Here is a 24,183-nt window from a genome sequence, read left to right as displayed (position 1 = left end):
AAAAAAAAAAAAAAAAAAAAAAGAAAGCTGGTGTGATCCTACCTCATCTACAAAGTAGTGCCAACAATTCTATCCCACCTTAATCTCTCTTTTACAGAAGGTAATGGTTACCATTGAAAGGTAGCATGACCCTGTTTTGTGTTCATCAGTTTTGAAACCCCTGGTTCAATATTACCTGAGGGCTAAGCAAGAAGGTATCAGTGAATGAAAATCTTAGTGAATTATACTTATCTAAGGTAGCTACATTAATTAAAATGCACATATACATACATATGAGTATAAATACATAGGTTCTTAGTTATACCAACATTTGCAAACTGAAATCCTACAGACTGAATTTGGCTCATATATACTTCATGTTTGGGCTACAGACTCTTATTTTAAAATAAAAATCTGAGCCAATGTGTAAAAATCAAGATATTTCACAAAAATAGGCCACATTTGCTAACTTAATTTTTTTTCATATTTTTGAAGCTGATAGGAATCACTGTCTCATGTTTAAAACTCTACCTATAAATCTCTAATGCTTGCTTGAATTTAAGTTTCACTGTAAGCTTTTCTATTTTCTAAAAATTCCTATTAAAACTCTAGATTTGCAATCCTGTGATATTACAATATCTGGAATCGTGTTCTGTCTTTCATCTGTGAAAATGTTACTATGAACCCACATATGTTCAGCATAACTGGCATTGAGCTGTTTTTCTGGGAGAATTGATGGATTTATGCTACTTTGTCCACATATTCTTGGCCACTGCCCTTTTGACCACTGGCATGTGTTTGTAAGACCGTCTGGGGTTGGGAGTAGAGCCTGTGGCTATGGAATAGGTCCAAGTTAACTGGCCCACACAAGGGACCCAACCCACGACCTTGACCCCATTACCACAGTGTTCTACCCAATTCAGCTAAATAATTGAGTAATTGTTTCTTAGCAATCTGATCAAATCAGATGGCATATAATAAGAGCCTGTCTGTGAACAAAGGTAGGATGTCAGGGAACAGGGAGCTTAAGATAATAGGAAAGTCACAAAGTCCTCACTTTTGTTGGCCTGTCATATTTGGCAAAGTAGTCACTAAATTGGACTTTGTCATTCTAGCTAATTTTATTTCTGGGAAAACTGGAACTTACCAAAAAACTAAACTTTTATTGAGTAGGGTTTCTTTTCAAGGATTCAGAATTTTTGGTTAATAATTGATAACATATGTACAAACATTTGGGGAACATAGCAGGATGGAAAGAACTTTGTTCTGAACTGAGGGATTCAAGTCCCTGTTTGGTCTCAGCTACCATTGTGACCTTAGGCGGGTCACTTGACTTTCTGAGCTTTGGGGGGATTAGATAAACATGATCTCAAAGATCCCTCTAGCCCTAAGAGACTTTTTTTTAACTCTATAATTTTTGAACCAATAAGAACATTTACATACAAATCTCTTTATAACTAAAAATGCAAATGAAATATTTTCAGAGGTAGACAATTAAATAAACATTTCATGAGCATTTATTGAACAAACTTATTTTTGAAATAAATTGGTGCTTGCATAAAAATCAATGCATAATATACAAAATCCACAAAGAAATCCAATACATAAATAAATACATAAACCATACTTTTATTTTTTACATGATAAGTTCTTAATGGCATTTTTTATTTCAAAGCACTTATTAATCAATCACCTTGAAAATTTTGCCTAGTTATCAAGTAATCATTGTTTTAGATGCAACATATTTAATGAACTGCTTTGGAATTATTATTCATTCTTCTTCTGATTTGGGGTCCATTAATGCGGCCCTTTTAGAACTGCCTCTCTTCGCTCTAACTTCTAAATTTAGATTAAACATTGTAACCTCAGGCTTTCTTTACCAAATTGAACATTTTTTCTAGTTCTTTCACTGAAATATTACTTTTATAGAACTGAGATAATGGTTGGATTTATTGTTCCTTTATCCAAACTGATTCTTCCATCACTGAATTGACTGGCTTAGTGAGCATACAGGGCTCAATAGGATGGGGTCCTGGAGGGTGTTAGGTTGGTGTAAAATGAATGACAACAGCTTTGTCACACTTGAAAAAATATATTGGCTTGAGTTTCCAAATAACCTTCTAAAATGAAAAACACAAATACTGTGAGTTTCTTCAGAATCAAATATGACCGTAATGTTTGGAAAAAGGATTAGTTATTGGAAGTCACTTCAATATTAGGTGGTAAAGTTTAGAAATACTAAAAATGGGGGGAAGCATTAAATCTAAAGCCAAATACAGAGCGCAGATGCTCTGGGTGATGGTTGCCAATCCAGCTGTCATCTGAGTGATGCCCCTGGTGATGCTACCGCACTGGCCACCCAAACCCGTTCAGAAACACGGGCAGTCAGGATTTATGCATGGTGGCAGATTATGAGACACCTCTGTCATCTGAATAAACATATAACTGGGCAAAAGTAAAGTTTTCAGTATCATTCCTTTATGTGATGTGATCCAAAAGTGATCTGATTTTTTAAAATAGCCTCAGAGATAAGGGAACACTCTCTGGTTAATTTACTCAGTTGGAAGTCACCCACATTTTTTTTAAAGATATACTCACCAGAGACCCTACCTGGAATGTTCCACTCAGAGGCTCAGACCTCCAATTTATGTAATTATGTGCTTTATAAGATTGTGTATTTAATTACATATACACAAAACTCTTAGCGTTAGTTTCTTTTGTTATTCTGTGAGAACACTGGCAGCCATTTTGAACTGTACAATAGTATCAGGAATCTGCAGAAATTATTTATCTGTGGTGCTGAAGAAAGGAAAAATTAGCCATTGGTACAGGAAAGGGAGGAACAAGAAAATATACTTACATAGCATAATAGTAGTTTCATAGTCTAGCAGACAAGCAAATAGGAGCCTAATGCTTTGGACAGACCGTAAATCAATTTCTGAATTCTTTGGTCAAATTGTAAATCATCACTGCATTAAGCTACTATACATTTCCAGGTGAAAGCATTCTTTTATGCTTGTGTGTTATTTGTAACAGTTCTTTCTAAATTCTACGTGATTAGAAAACCTTGTCAGAAATCAAGTTGTCATTGTTGTTTAATCCTGGATATATTTTCTTTAGTGATGTTATACTGCTGGAGAATGGGATTATATCCACTTTTGTAAAACTATATTAAAATCCCATGGGAAAACTAGGCCTATGAAAAAAATGCTGTCTTTTCGCCCAAGCCAATCTGGACAAAGGGAATCATTGTTGATCACTCGATCAACTGTCTCACTGAGTGACTGTCTCACTGGGCTAAGCTCGTTTGGCATAGGAAAAAAATGCTGTCTTTTCGCCCAAGCCAATCTGGACAAAGGGAATCATTGTTGATCACTCAATCAACTGTCTCACTGAGTGACTGTCTCACTGGGCTAAGCTCGTTTGGCATAGGTGTTGTAGGACCTGGAGGATGCCTAGAATATTCATTGTGCAGCTCCATGAAAGAACAACAACTCTTTTTAAAATAATGAATTACTTATAATTTTGTGGTTGGTAGCTCTATCTTATTTATAGGTCCCAAATTTCTAAACTCAAAACAGAAGCTAAGGAAAGGGGGGTTTCTAAACTTTTAAAAAATGAATGAAGACCCTTGCAGGCAACACAGGTTTGACAAATTTCATGTGACTTGTCACTTTTTAGCCCTAAAAGAGTCAAAGTATTATTCAGAATTTCATTTGAGACATTCAGGATATAAATATTTTTTTCCTCTCAGCCTATTCATAGTTGAGAATCAATTCCATTTTATGGCCTACTCTTAAGGGACTTAGGGAATTAAAAGAGTTATTAGTTAACTTTACTCTAACATAAAGATATTGAAATCTGATCTCTTGCCTTACAAACTAAGTTAGGGCTTATGTTTTTTAATTACCTCTTTCTCCAAAAGAACTCTTCTATGAAAGAGTACAGATGGAGGTGTTATTATTTAGAATTATGTTTAGGAAAGGATGAGATCTCATGACAAAGATGAGTAGTGTCAAAACTCTACAGAACACAGCAACTACCTCATACATATGTATTTAAAAACCTAAGATTAAGGAGGCTGTAATTTCTGAAACTCTGAAATTAAAGGTCTAGGTATGAGATAGACATTATGTTTTTTATAGATGACATCTTGCAGATTAATCATCTTTAATGACAACTTTGAGTTTAAATTTCATTCTAGAATTTGGCCTCACATTTCTGAAAACAGGGTGTTTGTACAATATGAAAGAGTTGGTCATCCTGAGATATAAACCTAAGGTGACTCACTGCCCCCATGGCATTGGGATAGCCAGGTATTCATTACCTTTACCAGGTGAGCAACTGTCTATCCCCTGTTTGGTCTTGCTGTGGTTGTAGACATCCAAGACTCTGGCTAGTTTGTAGCTGCCGCACCTAAACTAAGCTAGTGTGGTGATTTGTGGGTTCATAGGGAAAGTATCCTCCAGCTTGGGAGCTTTGTGGTAAGATTACCTGCTGAGTTAGGATGGAAAAAAGAGATAAGTGATATCATCCCTGGAATGCTGACCCCATGTTTAATTCAACAATAGATGAATTTTTACTATGCATGAGGTGCTAAGAACAAGGACAGAAATCATATTTAAATAATTTACTTGTATCTTTAGCATCTGGCAAAGAAGGTGCTCAACAAGTATTTGTTGAATGAATGCGTGAATGTATGGATGCATAAACAACAGAAATACATAGCCAGCCCTTGAGTAGCTCACACTTGTGCAAAGATTTAAATATTGCCCTACCCCTTGTACAGCTGTTAACATGAGCTCACATCGTCCTCATCTCCACACTCCCTCCCTGCATCCACTCTCCATCCAATCTTGACTAAAAATAAATATGCCCACACACATTTATTTTTGTTTAGTAAAATGTTATACACATTATAATAATATTAAAAATGAGTTCTAGTGAATTGAGACCTCTCAGAAAATAACTCCCAACAATTCTCCCTTATTTAAAATGCCGCTGCTTCTACAAAAAAAAATTTAAATCAAAGTTAAGAGAGCTTTCACCTTTTAGGAACAGTTTCAAACTTAGTATCACTTGTTAAGAATCAATATAGTAACACTTCTCCATTGTTTAAGGATCTCTTACCAGCTCGATCATGCATTAATTATTTTTCTTCTTTTGTATTTATACAATAAATGCTTGACAAAAAAATAATAAAAGCCACATAATTTAAGGTTTTTATGTCACAATGAAGAAGTTTTCCACCCCCGGAGAAAAAGTTCTGTGATAATTCTCATTGTCTTTTCAGGGAAGATTTTATATTTTTTAAAAAAGAAGAATGTGAAAAGAAATAAATAAATAAAGCCCTACTTATACTTTATGTGACAGGCAGAAGGTTTAGAATATATAGAACATAAAAGAACATTACATGAGCTGTAGAGGGTTAATGCTGTGTGTTCTTAATTTTAAATTTCAGATAAATATGATTTCAGCTTTGATCCTACATGGACTAATTCTTTTGTCACTCAACTAATTAATTCAGTATGCCTGAGAAAAGATGCTAATTTGGGCATCAAAGAAGTGATAATTTTTTTGTTTTGTTTAATCAGAGTTGTAAAGATAAGTTTTGCTCCCATTAGACTGGGTCTGGAGCTCAATCATTTTATTCTTGTTTAGTGCAGATGAATTCCATGGAAAATGTGCTGTTTCTCTAAATATCTAAAGGTAGAAGGGTAGCATTCAGGATTTCTTTTAAAATGGTCTTTGCATAGTACTTATAAGAAAAAAAGATCAGTCATTTCTTCATATTGTCCCTTTGCTGTGTACATATAATGAATTAGGCACCATCTGTTCTCTTGGATAATGGGTTATATACAAATCGCATGTGTGTTAATTTGCATTACTAGAATGTAAGTTGTATCTGACATTTATTTAGAGACTACAGGTGAGGCCTCTGCTTCCACAGAACTTTTAGTTAAGCCTCCCTGAATTTGATTTCATTGACGTGAGTCAGTTTTTCCCTTCCCAGGCAGTTTGGTGACATGACCCCACCTGCCTGTGAATGGTAATTTCCTTCTGCAGGATGAATCTGTGCTCAGTATGGAGGGAGCCTGGGCTGTCTCCCACAGATGATGGAAAAAAAGTATAGAAATGAGGTGTGCTTTGGTCTCAAAACACTCTTTCCTTTCCTAATTTTTGGATTTCCAGGGCAAAGGAGGTGGGAAAAAAGAAAGGAAAGAGGAAGAAGAGGATGTTGTGGGTGCACAAATGGAAAGGAATATCTGGCTGTTGACTGAAGTCTGAATTCCTGCCGCATGATCTGTTTGAACCACTATTAGGGTTTTATGTACAGGCCATCAGTTGTGTCTGTTTCCTCAACCAGCCTTCAGAAAAGCCCAAAGATCCACTTAAAAATAAAAATAAAAGGAAGAAGACATACATTCTCCTGCTTTGGAATAAGTAAACATTTAATGAAAAGCCTTTCTAACTAGTAATAAAACATAGAAATGCAAAAACATCTATTTCTTAAATGCTCCTGTTAAATATATTTCCCAGAAGCTGTCAGCATTTCATTTGAGTCACTAACACTCTTGTCTCTATGTCTTGAAGCCAGTGAGAATGTATGAAAGCAATTAATCAAAGTTCAGTGCTCTCTTGGAGAGTATTTCTTCTTCTGGAAAGTGGAGGGATAGAATAACTTACAAACCAGTGCGGTAGTGACAGTTAATAAGCTTTTTAGCGTCCCTGTGTGGGTCTGAAAATCAAACCTTATTAGTATCTTTATCTTTCTTGCTCACTCATTCAAATTTATTTTTATTTAATTTTAATTTCTGGCCTCTTTTTCATTGTTTTTCCTAATAGACGTCTGCTTTAATAATCTTGGAGTAAAGTTTTCTTTTGCTACGAAAATACTCGGCAAAAGTAACTGTCCAGTGTCTCACCAATCTCTTAAGTGATTCCTACAAATTGGCCTTTTAAAGGCTCTTCGTTTTGTTTGCTTTTAGGAATATTGGTTATTGATTATATGTGTTTTGCTTTATTTAACTTTCTAGACCCACTAGAATTATTTTTAATGTATCTGGTATTTCCAAATCCATTGCATTTCCTAACCCCTTAGTATGAGGAAGGCTAATTAAGGTTTCCCAGCAGCTGAGTTTAGCTAGAGAGCTGCTTAAAGCTCTATCCAGCAGATGTTTTATCCACTTAGGCGGAAACTGTAGGATATTACAGGACCTCCCTGCTTTTTAATCCTAAAAACAAACATCAACATATTTGAGATCTGAAGAGTCCCCGCTTCAGAATGAAAAGTTGCCATGACCACCAATTTAGGAATCACATCCTGGGAATGAGCCGTAACCCAGAGAAAAGTAGCTGCGTATGGGTGGGTGGGAAGATTCACCTTAAAGGACGTAGTAGATCAAGACACCAGTGGGATTAAACAGGTTGGTTGGTTTCATATAAGTTGTCATCATCATGGAAACATATAAACTTACCCAAAATAAATGTCTAAACCAATATATCAGAAATTAAAACTTTAATTAGAAATCTTAATTTTAGGGTTTCAACTGCCTGATACAGTTAGGTTAATATGAAAGATTTTTAATTTCAACTCTTCTTCACTTAGTAAAGCTTCAACTCACTCAGTTTCTACTTCTGTACATATCCTATAAAGCAAATCCCTATCTACTTCTTCATGCCAGAGTAGACTGACAGAAGTTAAAAAATAGCCCTCCTATTCTAAAAAGCATATTGAGTTTCATAGCATTTTACCGCCCTCCTTGAAAGTCACAAGCATTAGTCATGGCAGTCAAACAAACTATGGAAGGCCACAGATAAAATTAGAGTATTTTTTTCTTCTTAATCAAGGTTGGTTTGCAACAAACACAAATCTGTTCAGTATTGTATCAATATTAACATAAAAGTAGGTAATACCTTTAGGCACCAAAAAAAGAGGGGGGGGGAACTGTAATTGGTCAATTTTCACTGAATTTTTATTAGACTCATTAACTCTCAAGTACAGAGGGAACCATGTGAGGTAAACAAGGAATGACCCTTGTGACATAAATTTTAGAGAGAAGCAATAGCTGCAGTGCACAAAACCATATGAGATTACAAATACATAGAAGTTAATTTCATCAGCATATGCATATGCTAATTCAGAACCCAATTTAGAATACATCAGACAATGGGAAGCTTTTATGGGTGTATTTCAGAATAAACTATGGAAATAATAGTCAAAGGCCTGTGAACTTCTCTGCCCCCATATTTTGTTTGAGCTATTTCAAACTGTATAATTTAAAAAACGATAAAGACCTATCACATGTAATTTGGAAGATAGCTAGTTACAGGGTGGATGAACCCATATCCAAGTCCAGGAAATAGTGTGACTGTGAGGTTTGTGCATTTTCACATCTGACATCATTCCATAGATTTCCAACTTTAGTATTAGTGATGACTGGATTTTGTAGCCTTTTCCAAATTCATCATTGACACCCAAAGACATTTCCTGATTATAGGAGGAGAAAAACATACTTTGCTTCAAATTTTTAAGCTGTTTGGATTCATAGCTCACAGCTAATTTGTAATAAGAGTGTCTGAACTTTTTCCTTGCCTGACTTTTTAGTCCCTATCAGCCATTGCTCAGGATTGCTTTTGTGTAGTGTGTGCACGAAGTGGAAATAGGAGAGTTGATGGTAATAACTGCGTAAACTGCCCAATGGGATCTAGGAGGAAAATTATGGAAAGACAGAACTTATGGAAAGAAAGAACTTAGCAGATTTAAGAAGTGATTTAAATGAGAGATTAGATGTGGAAAAATCCAGAGGTAGCTATACATATTGTGAATTTGAATCATTCACCAGTGTATGTATGGGAGTCTGGGAAGAATTTGAAAGTCACCATTACCCAGAACACCCAAGAAATGAAATAGAAACAAGAATATATTTGTTGAGAAGTTGGGAGATAACTGCTAATAATTATATTTAAATCTTTATTATATAGAAAACAATAGGATACTAGGGGATAGTTTAGTTAGTTGCATTGAGGGGTTAGATATTTATCTGGAAATCCATGTTGTTAATGGTTAAATTCTATGTGCATAGTCTAATGTGATGTGTAGTGACGTCTCAATAATGAACAAATGAGTGAATGAATGAATGAACCATTATTAAATTCCACTTTCCCTGATGGCTGGTTTAGACCCTTGCTGAGTAGGCAAAATAGCAACACTGGTGAAGTCTGTTTTTGGTGTTTTTCTATAAACCTTTCTCAGGTTCTTATCTACCTTGTATAATTCCATCTCCTTTGATTTCTTAAATTATACCAAGAAATCTCCTTGTATGGATAGGAACCACTTCTCTTATATATGTTGCATATTAGCTGATATATTAATTGCCCCAGAGCTCCTCCACTTTTTCTTTACTAACGCCATAAACAAACTGGTTTCCTCTCCTAGCTGCTGCTTTTTCTGAGTCTCCCCACGCCCATTTATGGCTAGTTTCTCCAGAGATGCTGTATATCTCTGTCCTCTACCATTATCAAGAACTTTATTCTCCACCAGTGTTCATAGCAGCGCTATTCACATAGCCAAAAGGTGAAAACAACCAGAATGTCCTCTGACGGATAAAGAAGATGTGGTATGTACATGCAATGGGGTATTATTCATCCTTAAAAAGGAATGAAATTCAGATACATAGTACAACATGGATGAGCCTTAAAAACCTATGCTAAGTGAAATAAGCCAGACACAAAAGGACAAGTTCTGTATGATTCTGCTTACATGAAGTACATAGAATAGTCAAATTCATAGAGACAGAAAGTAGAATCGTGGTTACCCGGGGCTGGCGGAAGTGGAGGATGGGGAATTACTATTGAGTGGGTACAGAGTTTCAGTTTGGGATAATGAAAAATTCTGGAGACAGGTAGTTTGATAGTTGCACAACAGCACAAATGTACGTAATGGCACTGATTTGTACACTTGAAAATGGTAAATTATATGTTATATATATTTTACCACAGTAAAATATAAAAGAACTTTATTCTTCTCTCTCCTCCATTTCCAACCTCTCAGTCTCTCTGGGATTTTTTTCCCTATCCACAAGTAAAGGTTCTCTGGTATAAGCCAAATGGAAAATCTCCTTTATTAACATTCCACCACACCTCCAGCTACCACCACACCAGCCAAACTTTTTTTTTTTTTTCCTTTTTGTCTTTTTTCGTGACCGGCAACGGATCGCAACCCTCAGTGTCGCGCCCGTACCGGACCAGGACCGGCAACGGGATCGCAACCCTCGGTGTTGCTCCCACACCTCGCTCAGCCAGTGAGCGGGAACCGGTCTGTATGTGGGATCCGAACCCTCAGCGGGAGCGCCACCGCGCTCCCAAGCGGCGCACTGTAGCAGTGCACCACCAGGCCGGCCCCAGCCAAACTTTTTGACATGGTTGTACAGACACACAATTTTATACCTACCTGCCCTTCACTCCTGAGATCACGCCCACCTGACATCTGCTCACACCAGTGCACTGAACCTTGCGAAGGCTGTGCATGGCTCTGTGTTGCCAAATCTGATGACCACTTTTCAGCCTTGTGCCTCGTATTCCGTAATTCCCATCTGTTGACACGCTCTCGGGTCCTCATGCAACCGCACTCTCCTGATTTCTCTTTCTGCCTCTTCTTTCTCTATCCCTTTTGTCCACCCCCACCTTCCATTCAACCTTTAAATGTTGCAGTACCTCAGGACTTGGGCCTGAGCCTGTGCTCTGGCCCATCTGTTTGGATTTCCCAAAAGCATAATAAAATGTTCGCATTTAAAATTACACTTTTGATACCCCTCCATTGGTTCACCACTTCCAAATTACTATCTTCTCTTCTCAATGGCTGCTTCTCTAGTCTAAGCCACCGTCCTCTTTATCCACACTTCTGCAGTCGTCCCCAATCAGCTTTACTGCTTTTACTGATTTTACCGCTTTTACTTCCTCTGTTTTACTTTAGCCACCAGGATGATCTTTTAGAAATGTCCATCACATTGTACCATTTCTGCTCAAAATTACTTGCTCCCTCCTATTTCTCCTCCACCCACTGTTTAAATCTACCAGTTTCCTCTCCTTGCTTCTCTGTGTCTTCAGTGACTAAGCAATGACCTGCCATCGCTCTTAGAAAAAAACCGCACGCTTCTCTCGGACCTGCTGTGCTCTGTGGCTTTTCCATCCACTCTCTGGCCGAGTCTCCCCTCTACTCCCTTGGCTTCGGCCACCTTGCCTTCTTTCACCGCTTGGAATGCACCAAGTCCTTCCCACCTCATGTCCTCTGCATGTGCATTTTCCTCCACCCACAAGGCTTTGTCTCCCACTCTTTCCTTGTCTGGAACCTCTCACTCTTATATTCTCAGCTTAAATTCCATTTCCTCTTTGAGGCCTTTCCAGCCAATCAATTCCCTATTATTATCTCTCCTGACATCCTTCATAGCACTTTTCACAATTTTCATTTACATATTTACACTTGTTTGGTAACTATATCCTCCATTAAAATGTAAATTCCATGAGGATAGTGTCTAGTTTTGTATCCTGCCATAATATCAACCTATATCAAGTGTTGATGATGGTATCTGACACATAGTAGATGCCTAACAAATATTTTTAAAACAAAAGAAAGGAAGAAAGAAAAAGTTTTCCATGAAGCTTCTTGATATACCCTCTGTAGAAATGAATAGAGACAGGCGTTTTAAGCAAATTTATAATTCACGAAAATCTAAATTTACATAAAGTGTATGTTGAAAGGTGATTTTTCCACTTTACAAAAAGATCCATCATAGCATTCTATAAACAGCCTTCCCAGGTACATGTAAAATAAGATTTTACTGATTAAAACCATATGTTTGCACAGAATCTTTCAAGAAAATGTCTTTTATATAAAGCAAGGTTGACCTATAAGCAATTTCCTTAAGGCACCTCGCCCAGAATGGTCAACTCTCAAATTTCTAAGGTAATAGGTAATGCAAGTCCTGGAATGCAGTAGATATTTGAAACCTTAGAATGCAGAGCAGTAAGTTTAGCCATTCAGAGTTCTTGTGACTTTTCTCACAAAAATAGCTAATAGGGAGATGAACCTCCCCAAATCCTCCTTCTGTATCTCAGTGAAAATAAGAATAGCTGTGAAATGACCCCCAAAAAGGCTGCTATGGAAAGGAAAACAAAGGCTACAGAAGTCACCAAATTGGTGCTCCCCCCCACCACCACCACCACTGCCAGCACTGATAATTAAGCTGTCTGATTGCAAAACTGGAAAAAGAATTCAGTGTGTTAATAAATAATATGCAATTAACTTCTCTGGGTCTCAATTTGTTCATTTTAACAATGTGGAAGTCCTTTTGAAGATTATTGTTTTATGATTCTGTTCTCGAACCTACCCAAACTTTACAAAATAAGGTAATTTGTAACTGTTCTGTCTAACAAAATAAATTTCACAGCTACTTCTGCTATTCTCATTGGAAACTTTAATAAAGGATTATGAAGTTTAAATCAAAGCATTTATAATATTTATGGAATGGGTTGATTTGCCTGTTATTGATGGTTCTTGCTAAGAAGAAAATGCTTTGCAGAATTTACTTAAAACTGACATTTTATTTATCACAAATATTCCACTATGATGGAAGCATAGTACTAGTCTTGAACTGCAGTACAAGTGAAATTTTTTAGTTTCTGGAAGGACAAATAAATTATTGGGTATGGTAATAAAGATCAAGGTAGACCAGGGAATAGGTTACTTTTACCCTTCAAAAACAAGATTACCTTCATTTCAGAAAATTTAAAACATACAAATTTAGAAGAAAATATATGGGACATGGAGAAAAAATAAGCTTAATATATATAGGGCTTTTGGCAACATTCTTGCCCTCTTCAGCCTCCTGAGGCATTATTTTTACCCTGCCTCCCTACAATTTTGAATTTTTTTGCTCACATATTACTATATTTATGACATTTTGAGGGGAAAATTATTTATCTAAGTGATGTACTAAGGTATTAACTTCTCACATAAACATATTTAGAGTAATCATTGATCCCTAAGACTCTTCTGCATGGGTCTGGAATGGTAAAGAATGTATTCATGGAAACATTATTTAGATATTTTCTTTTTTGTAGGTATAAAGAGGTCTTGAATAAATCAGCACATCTGAAATATATTTGAAAGTTACTGCTCTTATATTTTTGTCTGCATTTTTCTCTCTTCTCTACTTACCTCTATAAATGATATCAGGTCATTTCTTCAGTGAGAAAAAGGAATGAATTCAGAAAGGGGACAGGAAAGAGAGAAAAAGACCAAAAAAAAGGGATTTGGGATGATGGAGTTAGAGCTGATAGTTGGTCCACAGGGTCCCTAAGACTAGACTAGCTACAGCAAAGGCTTGCAGTAGAAATACATGGAGAGATGGCAATGGGGAGAGAGAAAGCTCATGAGAGAGAACCCGATAATTGGAATTATAAATTGAGAAATACACAGAAGAGTCAAGACTGGGAGAGGCTTGTGGGGAAAGCAGGATACAATCTGTACTGTGATAACAGCAGGATTGTGACTGTTAGCAGTGACATCTTCCAGGTGTGATACTCAGAGCTGCCACTTGACTAAAACCTCTGTTATGGATTGAAACACAATCCAGAAAGGTAAAAATGTTTGTACATACTCATTTTTATGGAAGTCTGAAAAGACAGAGATATGAGCTTATTTTGTGATTCTGATTCCCTTTATATGTGCCAGGAGGAGGTGGGCGTGGGGGAAAATAAGGCCAGCCTGAGCATGTATAATTTGAAAAATCTCCCATGTTAGATAGATAGATAGATAGATAGATAGATAGATAGATAGATAGATAGATAGATAGATAGGGCTAGAGCTATACACGTGTGTGCACACATACACACGGTTAAAATTTGCTGTCATTTAATAAAAAACAAGGAATACATGAGATTTCCTTAGATTTAAGAAGAATCTTTACCTTAACTGAAAAATATGCGTAATTATATGATATTTTCCCCTGATTATTAGTAGAGCATCGTCATTTTCTTTTTTCACATGTGTTGGTACCAAGATTGTATCTTCAGAAAATGTCTATTAGGAAAAGTGTCTGTCACATCAGAATTTGTCCTAGTAATAAATTAATCTGAGCTTCCTTTTTTTTTTTTCATCTCAAATATGCAGTTTTCCTTTTCTTAAAAGTGCTAAGGAAACACATCTTATAAAGCATCACAGTTGCCACTGTGCCATTTAACTAGGCATAGGCCAGGATCTAGGGAGCGCTCAGAGGACCCTAACCAGAGCTAAAGTGGGAACCTAGGTCTGCATGAGATAGTGCAGCAGGAAGGGCAGGGTGCAGGGAGGAGGGGACAGTCACGGTCTCAGCCCTGCCCTGAGCCCAGGGGGTCCTATAATTCCTATTCCCCAAGCCTCCTCCTGACACATACATGGAAAATCAGAATCTCCTCACATCAGAATCCAACATATAAATTTTGAAAAAAGTCCTGTATTTTAAGCAACTAGAATAATAGAAGAATCACAAAATAAGCTCATGTTTCTGTCTTCTTCAGAATTCCATAAAAGCACGTGATACTGTGCCTGATGCACAATCAATATCTGAGTGAAAAGGAGAAAGGAAGGAAAGAAGAGAGAAAAGGGGGAATTCAGTAACTGTATTATTTTTCTGCTTTCATTATCTTATTTTACTCCCATTTTATGAAAAATAATTTTTTTTTTTTTGTCTTTTGTCTTTTTCCGTGTCCGGCAACGGATCGCAACCCTCAGTGTTGCCCCCGTACCGGACCGGGGACCGGCAACAGGATTGCAACCCTCGGTGTTGCTCCCGCGCCTCGCTCAGCCAGTGAGCGGGAACCGGTCTGTGTGTGGGATCCGAACCCTCGGGCGGGAGCGCCACCGCGCTTCCCAAGCGGCACACTTATCCAGTGCGCCACTGGGCCGGCCCTTATTAAAAAATAATTTTGTACCACTTAGAATACAGCATTATGGTTTAATGAGTTTATCTTATAATTTCTTAACTTTACCACAAAAACAACAAGATTATTGATGACAACCGTCTTCTCCTGCATGTTTCCCTAGATTTGGAAAGAAGAGAGATGAAAAGGCAGGAAAGGCTGGGCAGAAGGGGGCTCCAAAGCATGGTGGCCTGAGAGAAGAGGAGCTGGAAAAAATGAAAGAAGAGCGTGAACGGTGAGTAGAGGTGCTGCGCCTCTTGTTTTATTTGAGTCTGCGGTCTGTGTCCTATTTGGTTATTGCAACAATCAACTGGGGAAATTTTATTTTAAGAAGCATAGAAGTCTACTGATGCAAAGGAAAGGCTGATGCAAAAGGAACCTCTCTTCTAGGCAGTTTTTATTATATTTGAGAACAAAATAACTTCATGTTTTTATCATATCAGCATTTATAATTCCGTAATATACCACCCCTAGTTTCAACTATATCAATGTTTATTTTCCCTATAGTTTAAGTTAGTTTTTTTTTTAATAAAAAGGTCATTTTGATATTTAAGTTTTGAACTATCAAATTCTCGTAGTCTGTTCCTAATTTTTGTCAACTGTTGTATGCCTTCTTCATTTTATTCTGCTAAATCCATCTGGGAACTGTAATTTGAGAAGTACATATCCTTCATTTTAAAAAAGCCACTGTCTTTTATTAGGCTATCAGCAGGCTGAAAAGTACGTTGCCCATCTGTTAAAGGGCCGGCTTCATTTACTGAAATAATGACCATTTGTAAGGGCTGAATTCTCCTGTTTGAGGAGCTTAATGTTCCATTTGGACAAGAGATCCTTCACATATCTTTGATGTTAACTCTGGCTCTTATCCCAAGAGGACGTGTAAATGTCTGATTTTGAAACATGTAATTGAATATTTATATTTCTCCTGAAAATTCTTTGCCTTCACAACTAAATGAATCTTGGAAAAAGACTGAGATTATGAGAAAATTAGCACATAATTTTAAGTATTTGATTCTGACTTCATCATGTATGAAGTTGGATTTATCCAACTTTCACTTGCTTATTAGTTACATTAGTTCTTATAGCTTTCAGTGAATCAGTTCTTGTATTTAGTTTATTACTCTAGCATGTGTACTAAGAAAATCATATCTATTCATTGTGTTTTCTAGCATAGAGCAATGTAAGCCTATCTGCTATTAACCTTTGACCCCTATCTTATAGTCTATTTGCGTTGAGAAAGCTGACTTTCTCAATAGTAAGGAAAAAAAGCTATTTAGTCTTTCTCATTTTCGAGAGGTTGATAAGCTCAGTTCCAGGGTCACTGGGCAGTTAAAGGGAAATCAAGTGTTTTACATTGTTGTTGACTATTCACCTGACAGAGCTACCCCAAAGACAAGAAAGCTATTCTCTATCAAAACCCAAGATTCAGTAATCCTGTAATATAAAATGTAATTCAGGCTAAGATTTTAATGCACGTATTGGCAAAGGCATCTGTGTGGTGAGCCTGCTTCATAGATCTCTGCTGCTCCTCTGACTTCACTTACTGAGGCTCTGCACCCCATGCCTTGTCTTCAGGAAACTGAGCTGTTTGCTAGAATGCAGACTTGACATTTTTTGCAGCTCAGTGCTTTTTTGGGTTGGGGGGAAAAAACTCTTAATAGCTGGGGAACTTTGTGCCAGCTAAAAAATTGATAACCCATAAAATAAGGTGGGTTGTCTTTAAGCAAGAGTTCATTTCCTTTCTGGTTTTGCCTTTAGGAAGCAGGTGCCTGAGGGAGTTTTGTTCTTAAAAGCAGGGTTGTAAATTCACCTCAGCTAGTTACATAGGCTTCAGGTCCAATTTTCTTAAAATATGTCTGGTCAAAATAGTGAAAGAACTATACTATTAGTCTCTATTTAGGCCACTTCCCACACATGAGCACATAAAACACATCTGATACGGGTTTCCTAGACACAACATTGTCTCAATCATGTGCTGGGGAAGAAGTTGAGGAGTTGATTTTATGGTTTAGTGCTGAAGAATTAATGACCAAGGGCATTTCAGCAGCTCAGGGGCTGAAGGCATGGAGGGTGGAGGTGGCAGCTAAACATCTGGCATTGCTCCCAACCTTGGAATCCCATTCCTTGGTTCTCCATCTTCCATAGGAAACCAATTCACAACTCAAAGAACTCAGCAAGTGCATCACTCTTCATTGTATGGTAATGGAAAAAAAATAGAGTGTGGTAGGAAATACTGATAAAAGCTATTGTTATTGTTGTTCCTTTTCCCTAAAACATTTGGAATTTGTTTCCTTAACATGCTTCAAGCAATCCTATTGCTTCTTTCATTGTGGCTGCCATAGGTATAATAGTATTTTTTCATTAGCATAGCCTTTTTTCAAAGTGTTTAAAGCACTTAAATAAAATACACACTACAGAGCTGGAGCCAGTTTGTACAACCTTATAAGAGCCAATTGTAAGCTTTCAAGAATTTTTTGAGCTGGGTGTTAAAACATTGGTAGATTGAAATTGGCCATGGTAGGAATATTGGCAACAGAAGTTGGCAAGTGTAATAAATTGGAATTTTTTTTAAAGAACAAGTTCACCAACACACTACTCAGGTCCACAACAGCTCTTCAGTGCATAACTAGTGAACAATTATCAAATGTAGAGGCAGGAAAAAAAATCCAAATCAAACAACATGTCTTCTTACAGTAGTGTTTCTCAAACTGTGGGCCATGGACAACCTGCATCAGAATGATCATTAGAGGACCTTGTTAAAAATGAAGGTTCCTGAGCCCCATTCCAGAATCAGAATCTTAGTCCAGGCTTCTGTGCTGAATAGGGAAGCCCAAGGTGATTCTTCAGCATTCAGTCTGAGAAGCAATGACTTGGAGGGACGGAATTTGGCTGGAACATTAAACTACTCTCATTCTATGAAAAATGATATACATATATTTTCCTAAGAGGACTGAGTGACCCCGTCCACAAATATTGTCATCTTTCCTCATGTACCCTATTTGAAGCATGCTACCTCACTGGCACGCTCTTCTGGAAACAAATTGGGAAACCTAGCTAGTGCTCTCTCACCTACGGAAATATGGATCATTTTCTCTCAGCACATTTCATACACATAAAACTTACAAAGGCAATATAAGTTCATTAAGAAAATTTTGAAAACATGAAAAACATGAAGACGACCATTAAAATTATGCATAATTCTACCCTAATTTCATAACCACTATTAATATTTTCATATTTTTCTACGTATATATTTTCTTTGAAAACTTGATATCTGTACTGACTCTATAACAATTTGCTTTTTACACAGCATTGTATTGTGAACATTTCCCCATGTCATTAATGTTTTACAAATATGTCATTTTTATCACTGTCTGATATTCTTTGAGATCAATATACAATAAATTATTTATCTTCCATTGTCAAACATTTAGTTTGTTTTCATTTTTCACTGTTCTAAATAGTACTTAGATGAATATCTGGGTACAAAATTTCTTGTAGATTACCTCTAAAGTCATATCATTCCTATTGAAGGTTCAATTTTCCATGTAACTATTTAACCGTAGAGTTAATCTAACCTCAACTTTAAATTTTAGCGTTATATTATTTCTCATTATTTGTGCCATTATTTTATTATGATTTTCATATCTTATTTTAATATATCTACATACCTAATTCTTTTTTTTTTTTCCTTTTTGTCTTTTTTCGTGTCTGGCAACGGATCGCAACCCTCAGTGTCGCGCCCGTACCGGACCGGGAATCGCAACCCTCGGTGTTGCGCCCGTACCTCGCTCAGCCAGTGAGCGGGAACCGGTCTGTATGTGGGATCCGAACCCTCGGCGGGAGCGCTGCCGCACTCCCAAGCGGCGCACTGTAGCAGTGCGCCACCGGGCCGGCCCCTACATATCTAATTCTTGATATGGGACTGTTTCAATGCTATAAATAGTTGTGGGTTTTTTTAATATGAAGAAAAGATATAACAAATTTTGTTTTAATATGCTGGGGAGGGGCAATGCATGGGGGAATTTCAAGAGAGTAATTTTGAAGGACAGAATCTTATATACCAGTTATTCATAGGAGAAGGGGGAAGAAGTGGAGCGCAGTCAGTTCTTTGGAGAGACAATAAGTGATTGAATCATGAATAGTTTATTCATAGCCACACCTATGAGAAGGTCAAAAAAGCCATAACAGGTGGGTTGGCTCACTAGATTACACTGGAGGAGTGCAGAGTCTAGAATAGTGGTTTTCAGTGAGAGGGAGCAATCTTGCCCCCCCAAAGGGACATTTGGCTAAGTTTGGAGACATTTTTGATTGTCATAACTATGGCAGGGAGTTGAGGGGGTGGGAATGCTTGCTACCTTGTACTGAGCAGAGGCCAAGGATGCAGGTAAACATGCTATGGTGCACAAGACAGCCCCCTCCCCCAGCAATGAATTATGTAACCCTAATATCAATAGTGAGGAGGTTAAAAAACCCTGTTCTAACCTCTAGACTTCCCAAAGAGTAAGGGTACTCTCCTGGGCATCAGAGTTGCATTGTCTCACAATATCCTGAATGATAATGCAGAGAAATGCATACCAGGTGACATAACCCAAGAAGGATTATTAACTGTTTGAGAAATTGTACCCAAAGATTGCTGATGAATATTCCATCAATATAAGCTTGCAAGAATAAAGTTTTTCTCAAAAATTTATTTTTAATTCTGGCCTGCTGAGCATTGGCATTAGTGAAGGTGACCTGTTGATCAGATTGTAAATGCCAAGAAACCGCATGGGGTTGATAGTATGTCCAATGACAGAATCCTCTGGAACAATGGGCTGAATTAAACATAAAGGAAGTTAATAGCAATAAATGTAAAGTCTTGCATTTAGGTCCAAAATTGAACTGTAGAAACACAGGATGTAGAAGGTTTGACTTAATACCAAATATATGAAAAATTTGCCTGATGGTTTTAGTTGAGAGTAAGTTTAGCATGAATCAATATGAGAATATGCCTGCCAAAAACTTAATCCAGTCCTGTGCTACATTACTGAAAGTTCATGGACAAAATGAAGGAAGAAACAATAATTCCTATTTTACACTGATCTGATCACACCTGGTATATCCTGTGTCTCTCTCTTACACATAGAATGGGGGCAAAATATCCATGTCATATGAAAAAATGTTGAAGGACCTGAGAATACATACTTCACAGAATCAAGACTTAGTTGACTTCACATACCTGATTTATTTCACAAGATCTATTTTATTCTATTCTAACTTGTCAGTTTATCTATTTGCTTATTCATCCATTCATTTATTTATTTCTTGAAAATACTAATGGAGAATTATTTTAAGAGAGGTAAGCTTCAGCTTAATGGAAGGAAAAATATCCTAAAAATCATAGTGCATTATGAGGCAGTGAGTTTGTTGACACTGGAAATATCTAATAAGAAGCTGATGACTACATTTAGAAAGGATTAGTTCATCAATATTGGACTAGAACAGAGTTTTATAAACTTCAATCACTGATATACTACCTTCATTGTCTTAATTATGTTTATACATATTCACATAAATAAAATATTTATTTTATGTATATATAAGTACATAACATGTAAGTTAGCTTATGTAATTAAGTACATTAAGCCACATACCATGTAAAATTGTCTTGTGTGTCATTAATGCTACATTTGTCCTTAGATGATTCCAGGGTCCTTCCCAGATGTTAGTCTGAGACATATTTAAATATCTAAGTTTGGAAGCATTTACTTTGAATTTTCCAGAGCAGCCAGCCTTTCATGAACTTACAATGGCATTGTTTCATAGCAATGTATGCAACATTCTTATCTGAGTGTGTAAGCTCAAGTTTCTTGCTCAAAATTGTGTGGTAGGATTGTTTTAGTCTCATATTTGATTTCCTGAGCTTATGATGTGTCCTCTCCTAACACAAGTCAAGCAGTTCATTGCAATGAAGCCCTGCATTAAATAAACTCATTTTGTTCATGCTTCAGTGAGATTAGCCATAATAAAACATTTGTTCCAAAGACCTATATCCATTGCTAGAAGGATGAACCCAATATTATACTCAAAGATTATGCTCCTAGATTTTTATCAAGATAAATTAAATTAGCATTTTCCACACATTCAAATTATGTAAATTAGTATCATGAGCTGAAAGCAAGAGATTGTCTTAGCATGTCAGAAAACTTATAACGTATTTTTTTTTTGGCTGTTTAATTCCAAGACCTAACTTAAGTTTGTAACCTTCTGCAAAATATGAAATTAACCAGATTCTTGGACCTGTATGGTACCCAAACACTTGTATTCTTACTACCTTCTCAAAAGTCAGGTGGAGATTAGTTAACAAAAAATATGCTTGCCGTCCCGCCTCCATAAGTTTAGGATTATTGTACTGGGAAAAATATCTCCATTGACACCAAAGGTTGTCTTTTATTTAAGTCCCATATTACCGACTCTGAAATAAAATTTTACTAAATAAAACTTCTTACCAAAATTGAAAAAAAAATGATAATATATGAGTTATGCACTCCAAGATCTTCTAATACCATGTCAGAATTTACTTTGCAGGGAGCAGCTCATTTGTTGTATTAATTAAACATTGCTTTTATAGATCTTATTAGAATCTTAGCAGGATAAATGAGGAGATGCCGGGGATGAAAAGAGCCAACCTCTCCAGCTTCAGCTTTGAGAAGTATGAAAACATATGGCTCTTGTTTTCAACAACTGGCCTGAACAGAATGTCTAAGTGAGAGTGAAGCTAAGATTTAGGAGAGCTAATCGGTTTCAGTGTCTGAATTCAAGGTTCTTAGTTTTCTTTCCTTTTGGGAAACCTTCCAAGAACTGCAGAGGCTTCTCCCTGGCCTTATCAGCTGAGCTGCTTGTGGCCTGTTCCCTTAGTGTTAAATCAATACATGTGTTTTTGATATTTGGCAAACCAAGATTTAATTATGCAGCTGCAAGTCCCCCACATAAACGAAATGCATCTCAGAGATATAAAAACATTCAGAAACCATTTATAGTTTGAGAATTCAAGTGAGTGAAAATCTATTCCCAACCTCTCAGCATTTTATTTAATTATGGGGGATTTTTATGTTACTGGAAATTGAAATAAAAACCAGAATAAGGCTAGAGTTTATCCAACATTTGTTCATATTGGAAAATGAAGATGCTTATTATAGTCTAAGAAGGAAAAGGAAAGTTTTACATGCTGAGTTAGTATTTTGGTTGTAACCTACATACATATGACACTTCTAAATACACAGAGCAACAGATGAATAAATAAGGTTTTGTCATTATTGTATCCTAAAAAGAGTGCATATTTTATTAAAGAAACCAGAAGGTTGGTTTCTTTAATTTGCCAAGTGACTCTCAATAATTAATTATTTACTGAACTTAAACTTTGGCACTATTTAAACTGTTGAAAACACCCATGTTTTGGCATGATTTTATACAAATGATTAATTCAGCATGGTTTGACTCGTCACTGAATATCCCTGTCTTTTGTAGTAGAATTTTTTAGGTCCTGTGGTTTGGGCAAAATAAAATGTTGGAACGATTCCCAGTTTTAATAGTCCCAATTTATTATTACTACTGAATCCTGATCGTGGACTGGATTAGATCCCAGTTTTTCAAAATGCCCCAATTTATGGCTCCCTTAGAATCCTGATAAAAATGTATATTTGAATAAGGCTTTGGTTGGCTAAAAAAAGATCCAGTTAATTACTTTTAGATTCTTATTAGATCATCACTGCATGGAAGTTATGAAAAATATTACTAGATGGTGTTTCTTAGGACAGGGTCATGTTCTCATTTTATGCCGTCATAAAGAAGCTATCAGATTTCTGTTTTTCATAGTACTAACCATCTCAGTGAATGAAAAGAGATTTGCTGTATTCCAGTGATTATTATTGATGCTTGTGTTAGGGTAAGGATAGGCTCTTTTCCTAGAATGAGGATGAGGGAAAGAGAGAGAGAGAGAATGCAACATAGTGGCATAGTGACCATACACCCACACTACCCTTTATTCATCGGCCATCTTTCAAGATTTATGTCTGATTTAGAGGGGTAAGAGAGTAAGACCCAGGGGGCATGCAGGTGTGTTTAATATCTGTACATTTATTTAATCTTTGTAACACCTATCTTCAGAAATGCTTGTAGTCACCAACAAAACTTGGCACATTACTATATTCCTGTAGACAAGAGATTGTAACACCTATATCCTAATGCCATGCCAGCATTTTTTATGAGCCAAAATCCTTTTACGGAACTTGAATCAATGTTTAGAAGTGCTGTATTAGCAACTACTTGTCAGCCAAGCTGGATTAATATATAAAATGAATCACTTGACTGGCATGCTTTCCAATAGTCATTTAGACAAACTTCTATAAAGTACACCAGCCCTTTAAACTTGTCTTAAAAGAATATTCTTATATTCATATACCCAGGAGTAACATATGACATTGTTTTATGCAGTTCTAGCGCTATTGAAATATATTCTGAAAAGGAATTATTCTAAACTACTTGGAGTGATTTCACAGAAATGTTTAGAATAGCTGATCTGATAAAAATTTGGAAAGAAATTCTACATTCTCTTGATCTAGGGTATTTGGTTTTAGTACACACATATAAATAAATATGTATTTAACATAATCAAAAAACTTTGGTAATTCAATGGATATTATGGCAATAGGAGGTTCCAAATCTGTATCTCTGTGCCAGAATTTGAGAGGAGCATTTTCTGTGACAGCTTTGGGGGACTGTAATAGGTAGAAAACCATTTGGTGACTAGAACTTAAGGAAGGAGAGTTCCCACTTTATCACTTGTTTTCAAAGTTTTGGATAAAACACTTTTGAAGATGTATTCTTATAATCTCTCTTTTTATTACCATGAAATGAAATGGTAATAATAATTCTTAAGGGCCTCAGCTTTATACATTTTGTTTAGATAAAATGCTTTTTAACTGCTAAGTTCTTTGGAAGAAAACATTAGAATAAATTGAAGTTAAGTGAATCCAGAATATTTACTGTGGACTAGTTTGGGGCTGGACAATGTACCAGTAAACCTAATTTGCTAAAAGTGCTCTGAAAAATGTAGACATATCAAACTTTAGTAAATCAAGAATATTTTCTAGAATTTCTGAAGTATCGCATCTTCAACATAACGTATGTTATGTTGTATCCTGCTTTGGAAAGCTTCTGTGACAACACATCCTCTCTACAGGCCAACATTAGTTATTGTTC

At 36.5% G+C, this 24,183-nt stretch overlaps 1 protein-coding gene across 1 annotated transcript in view; it reads left to right on the top strand.

Moving 5' to 3' along the window:
* Positions 1-15,064: 15,064 nt before the first annotated feature.
* LOC103605305 (partitioning defective 3 homolog B-like) overlaps positions 15,065-24,183 on the top strand; it is a gene marked incomplete at its 5' end in the record, with an annotated part of 42,554 nt that continues 33,435 nt past the window's right edge. Inside the window, one exon of the mRNA XM_008589882.1 lies at positions 15,065-15,175. Within this exon, the coding sequence (XP_008588104.1) occupies positions 15,065-15,175 (111 nt within the window). The remainder of the gene's footprint in view (positions 15,176-24,183) is intronic.

Source organism: Galeopterus variegatus, unplaced genomic scaffold (assembly GCF_000696425.1).
Source record: "Galeopterus variegatus unplaced genomic scaffold, G_variegatus-3.0.2 Scaffold5723, whole genome shotgun sequence".
Taxonomy (NCBI): domain Eukaryota; kingdom Metazoa; phylum Chordata; class Mammalia; order Dermoptera; family Cynocephalidae; genus Galeopterus; species Galeopterus variegatus.
This window is presented reverse-complemented; position numbering and strand designations above follow the sequence as displayed.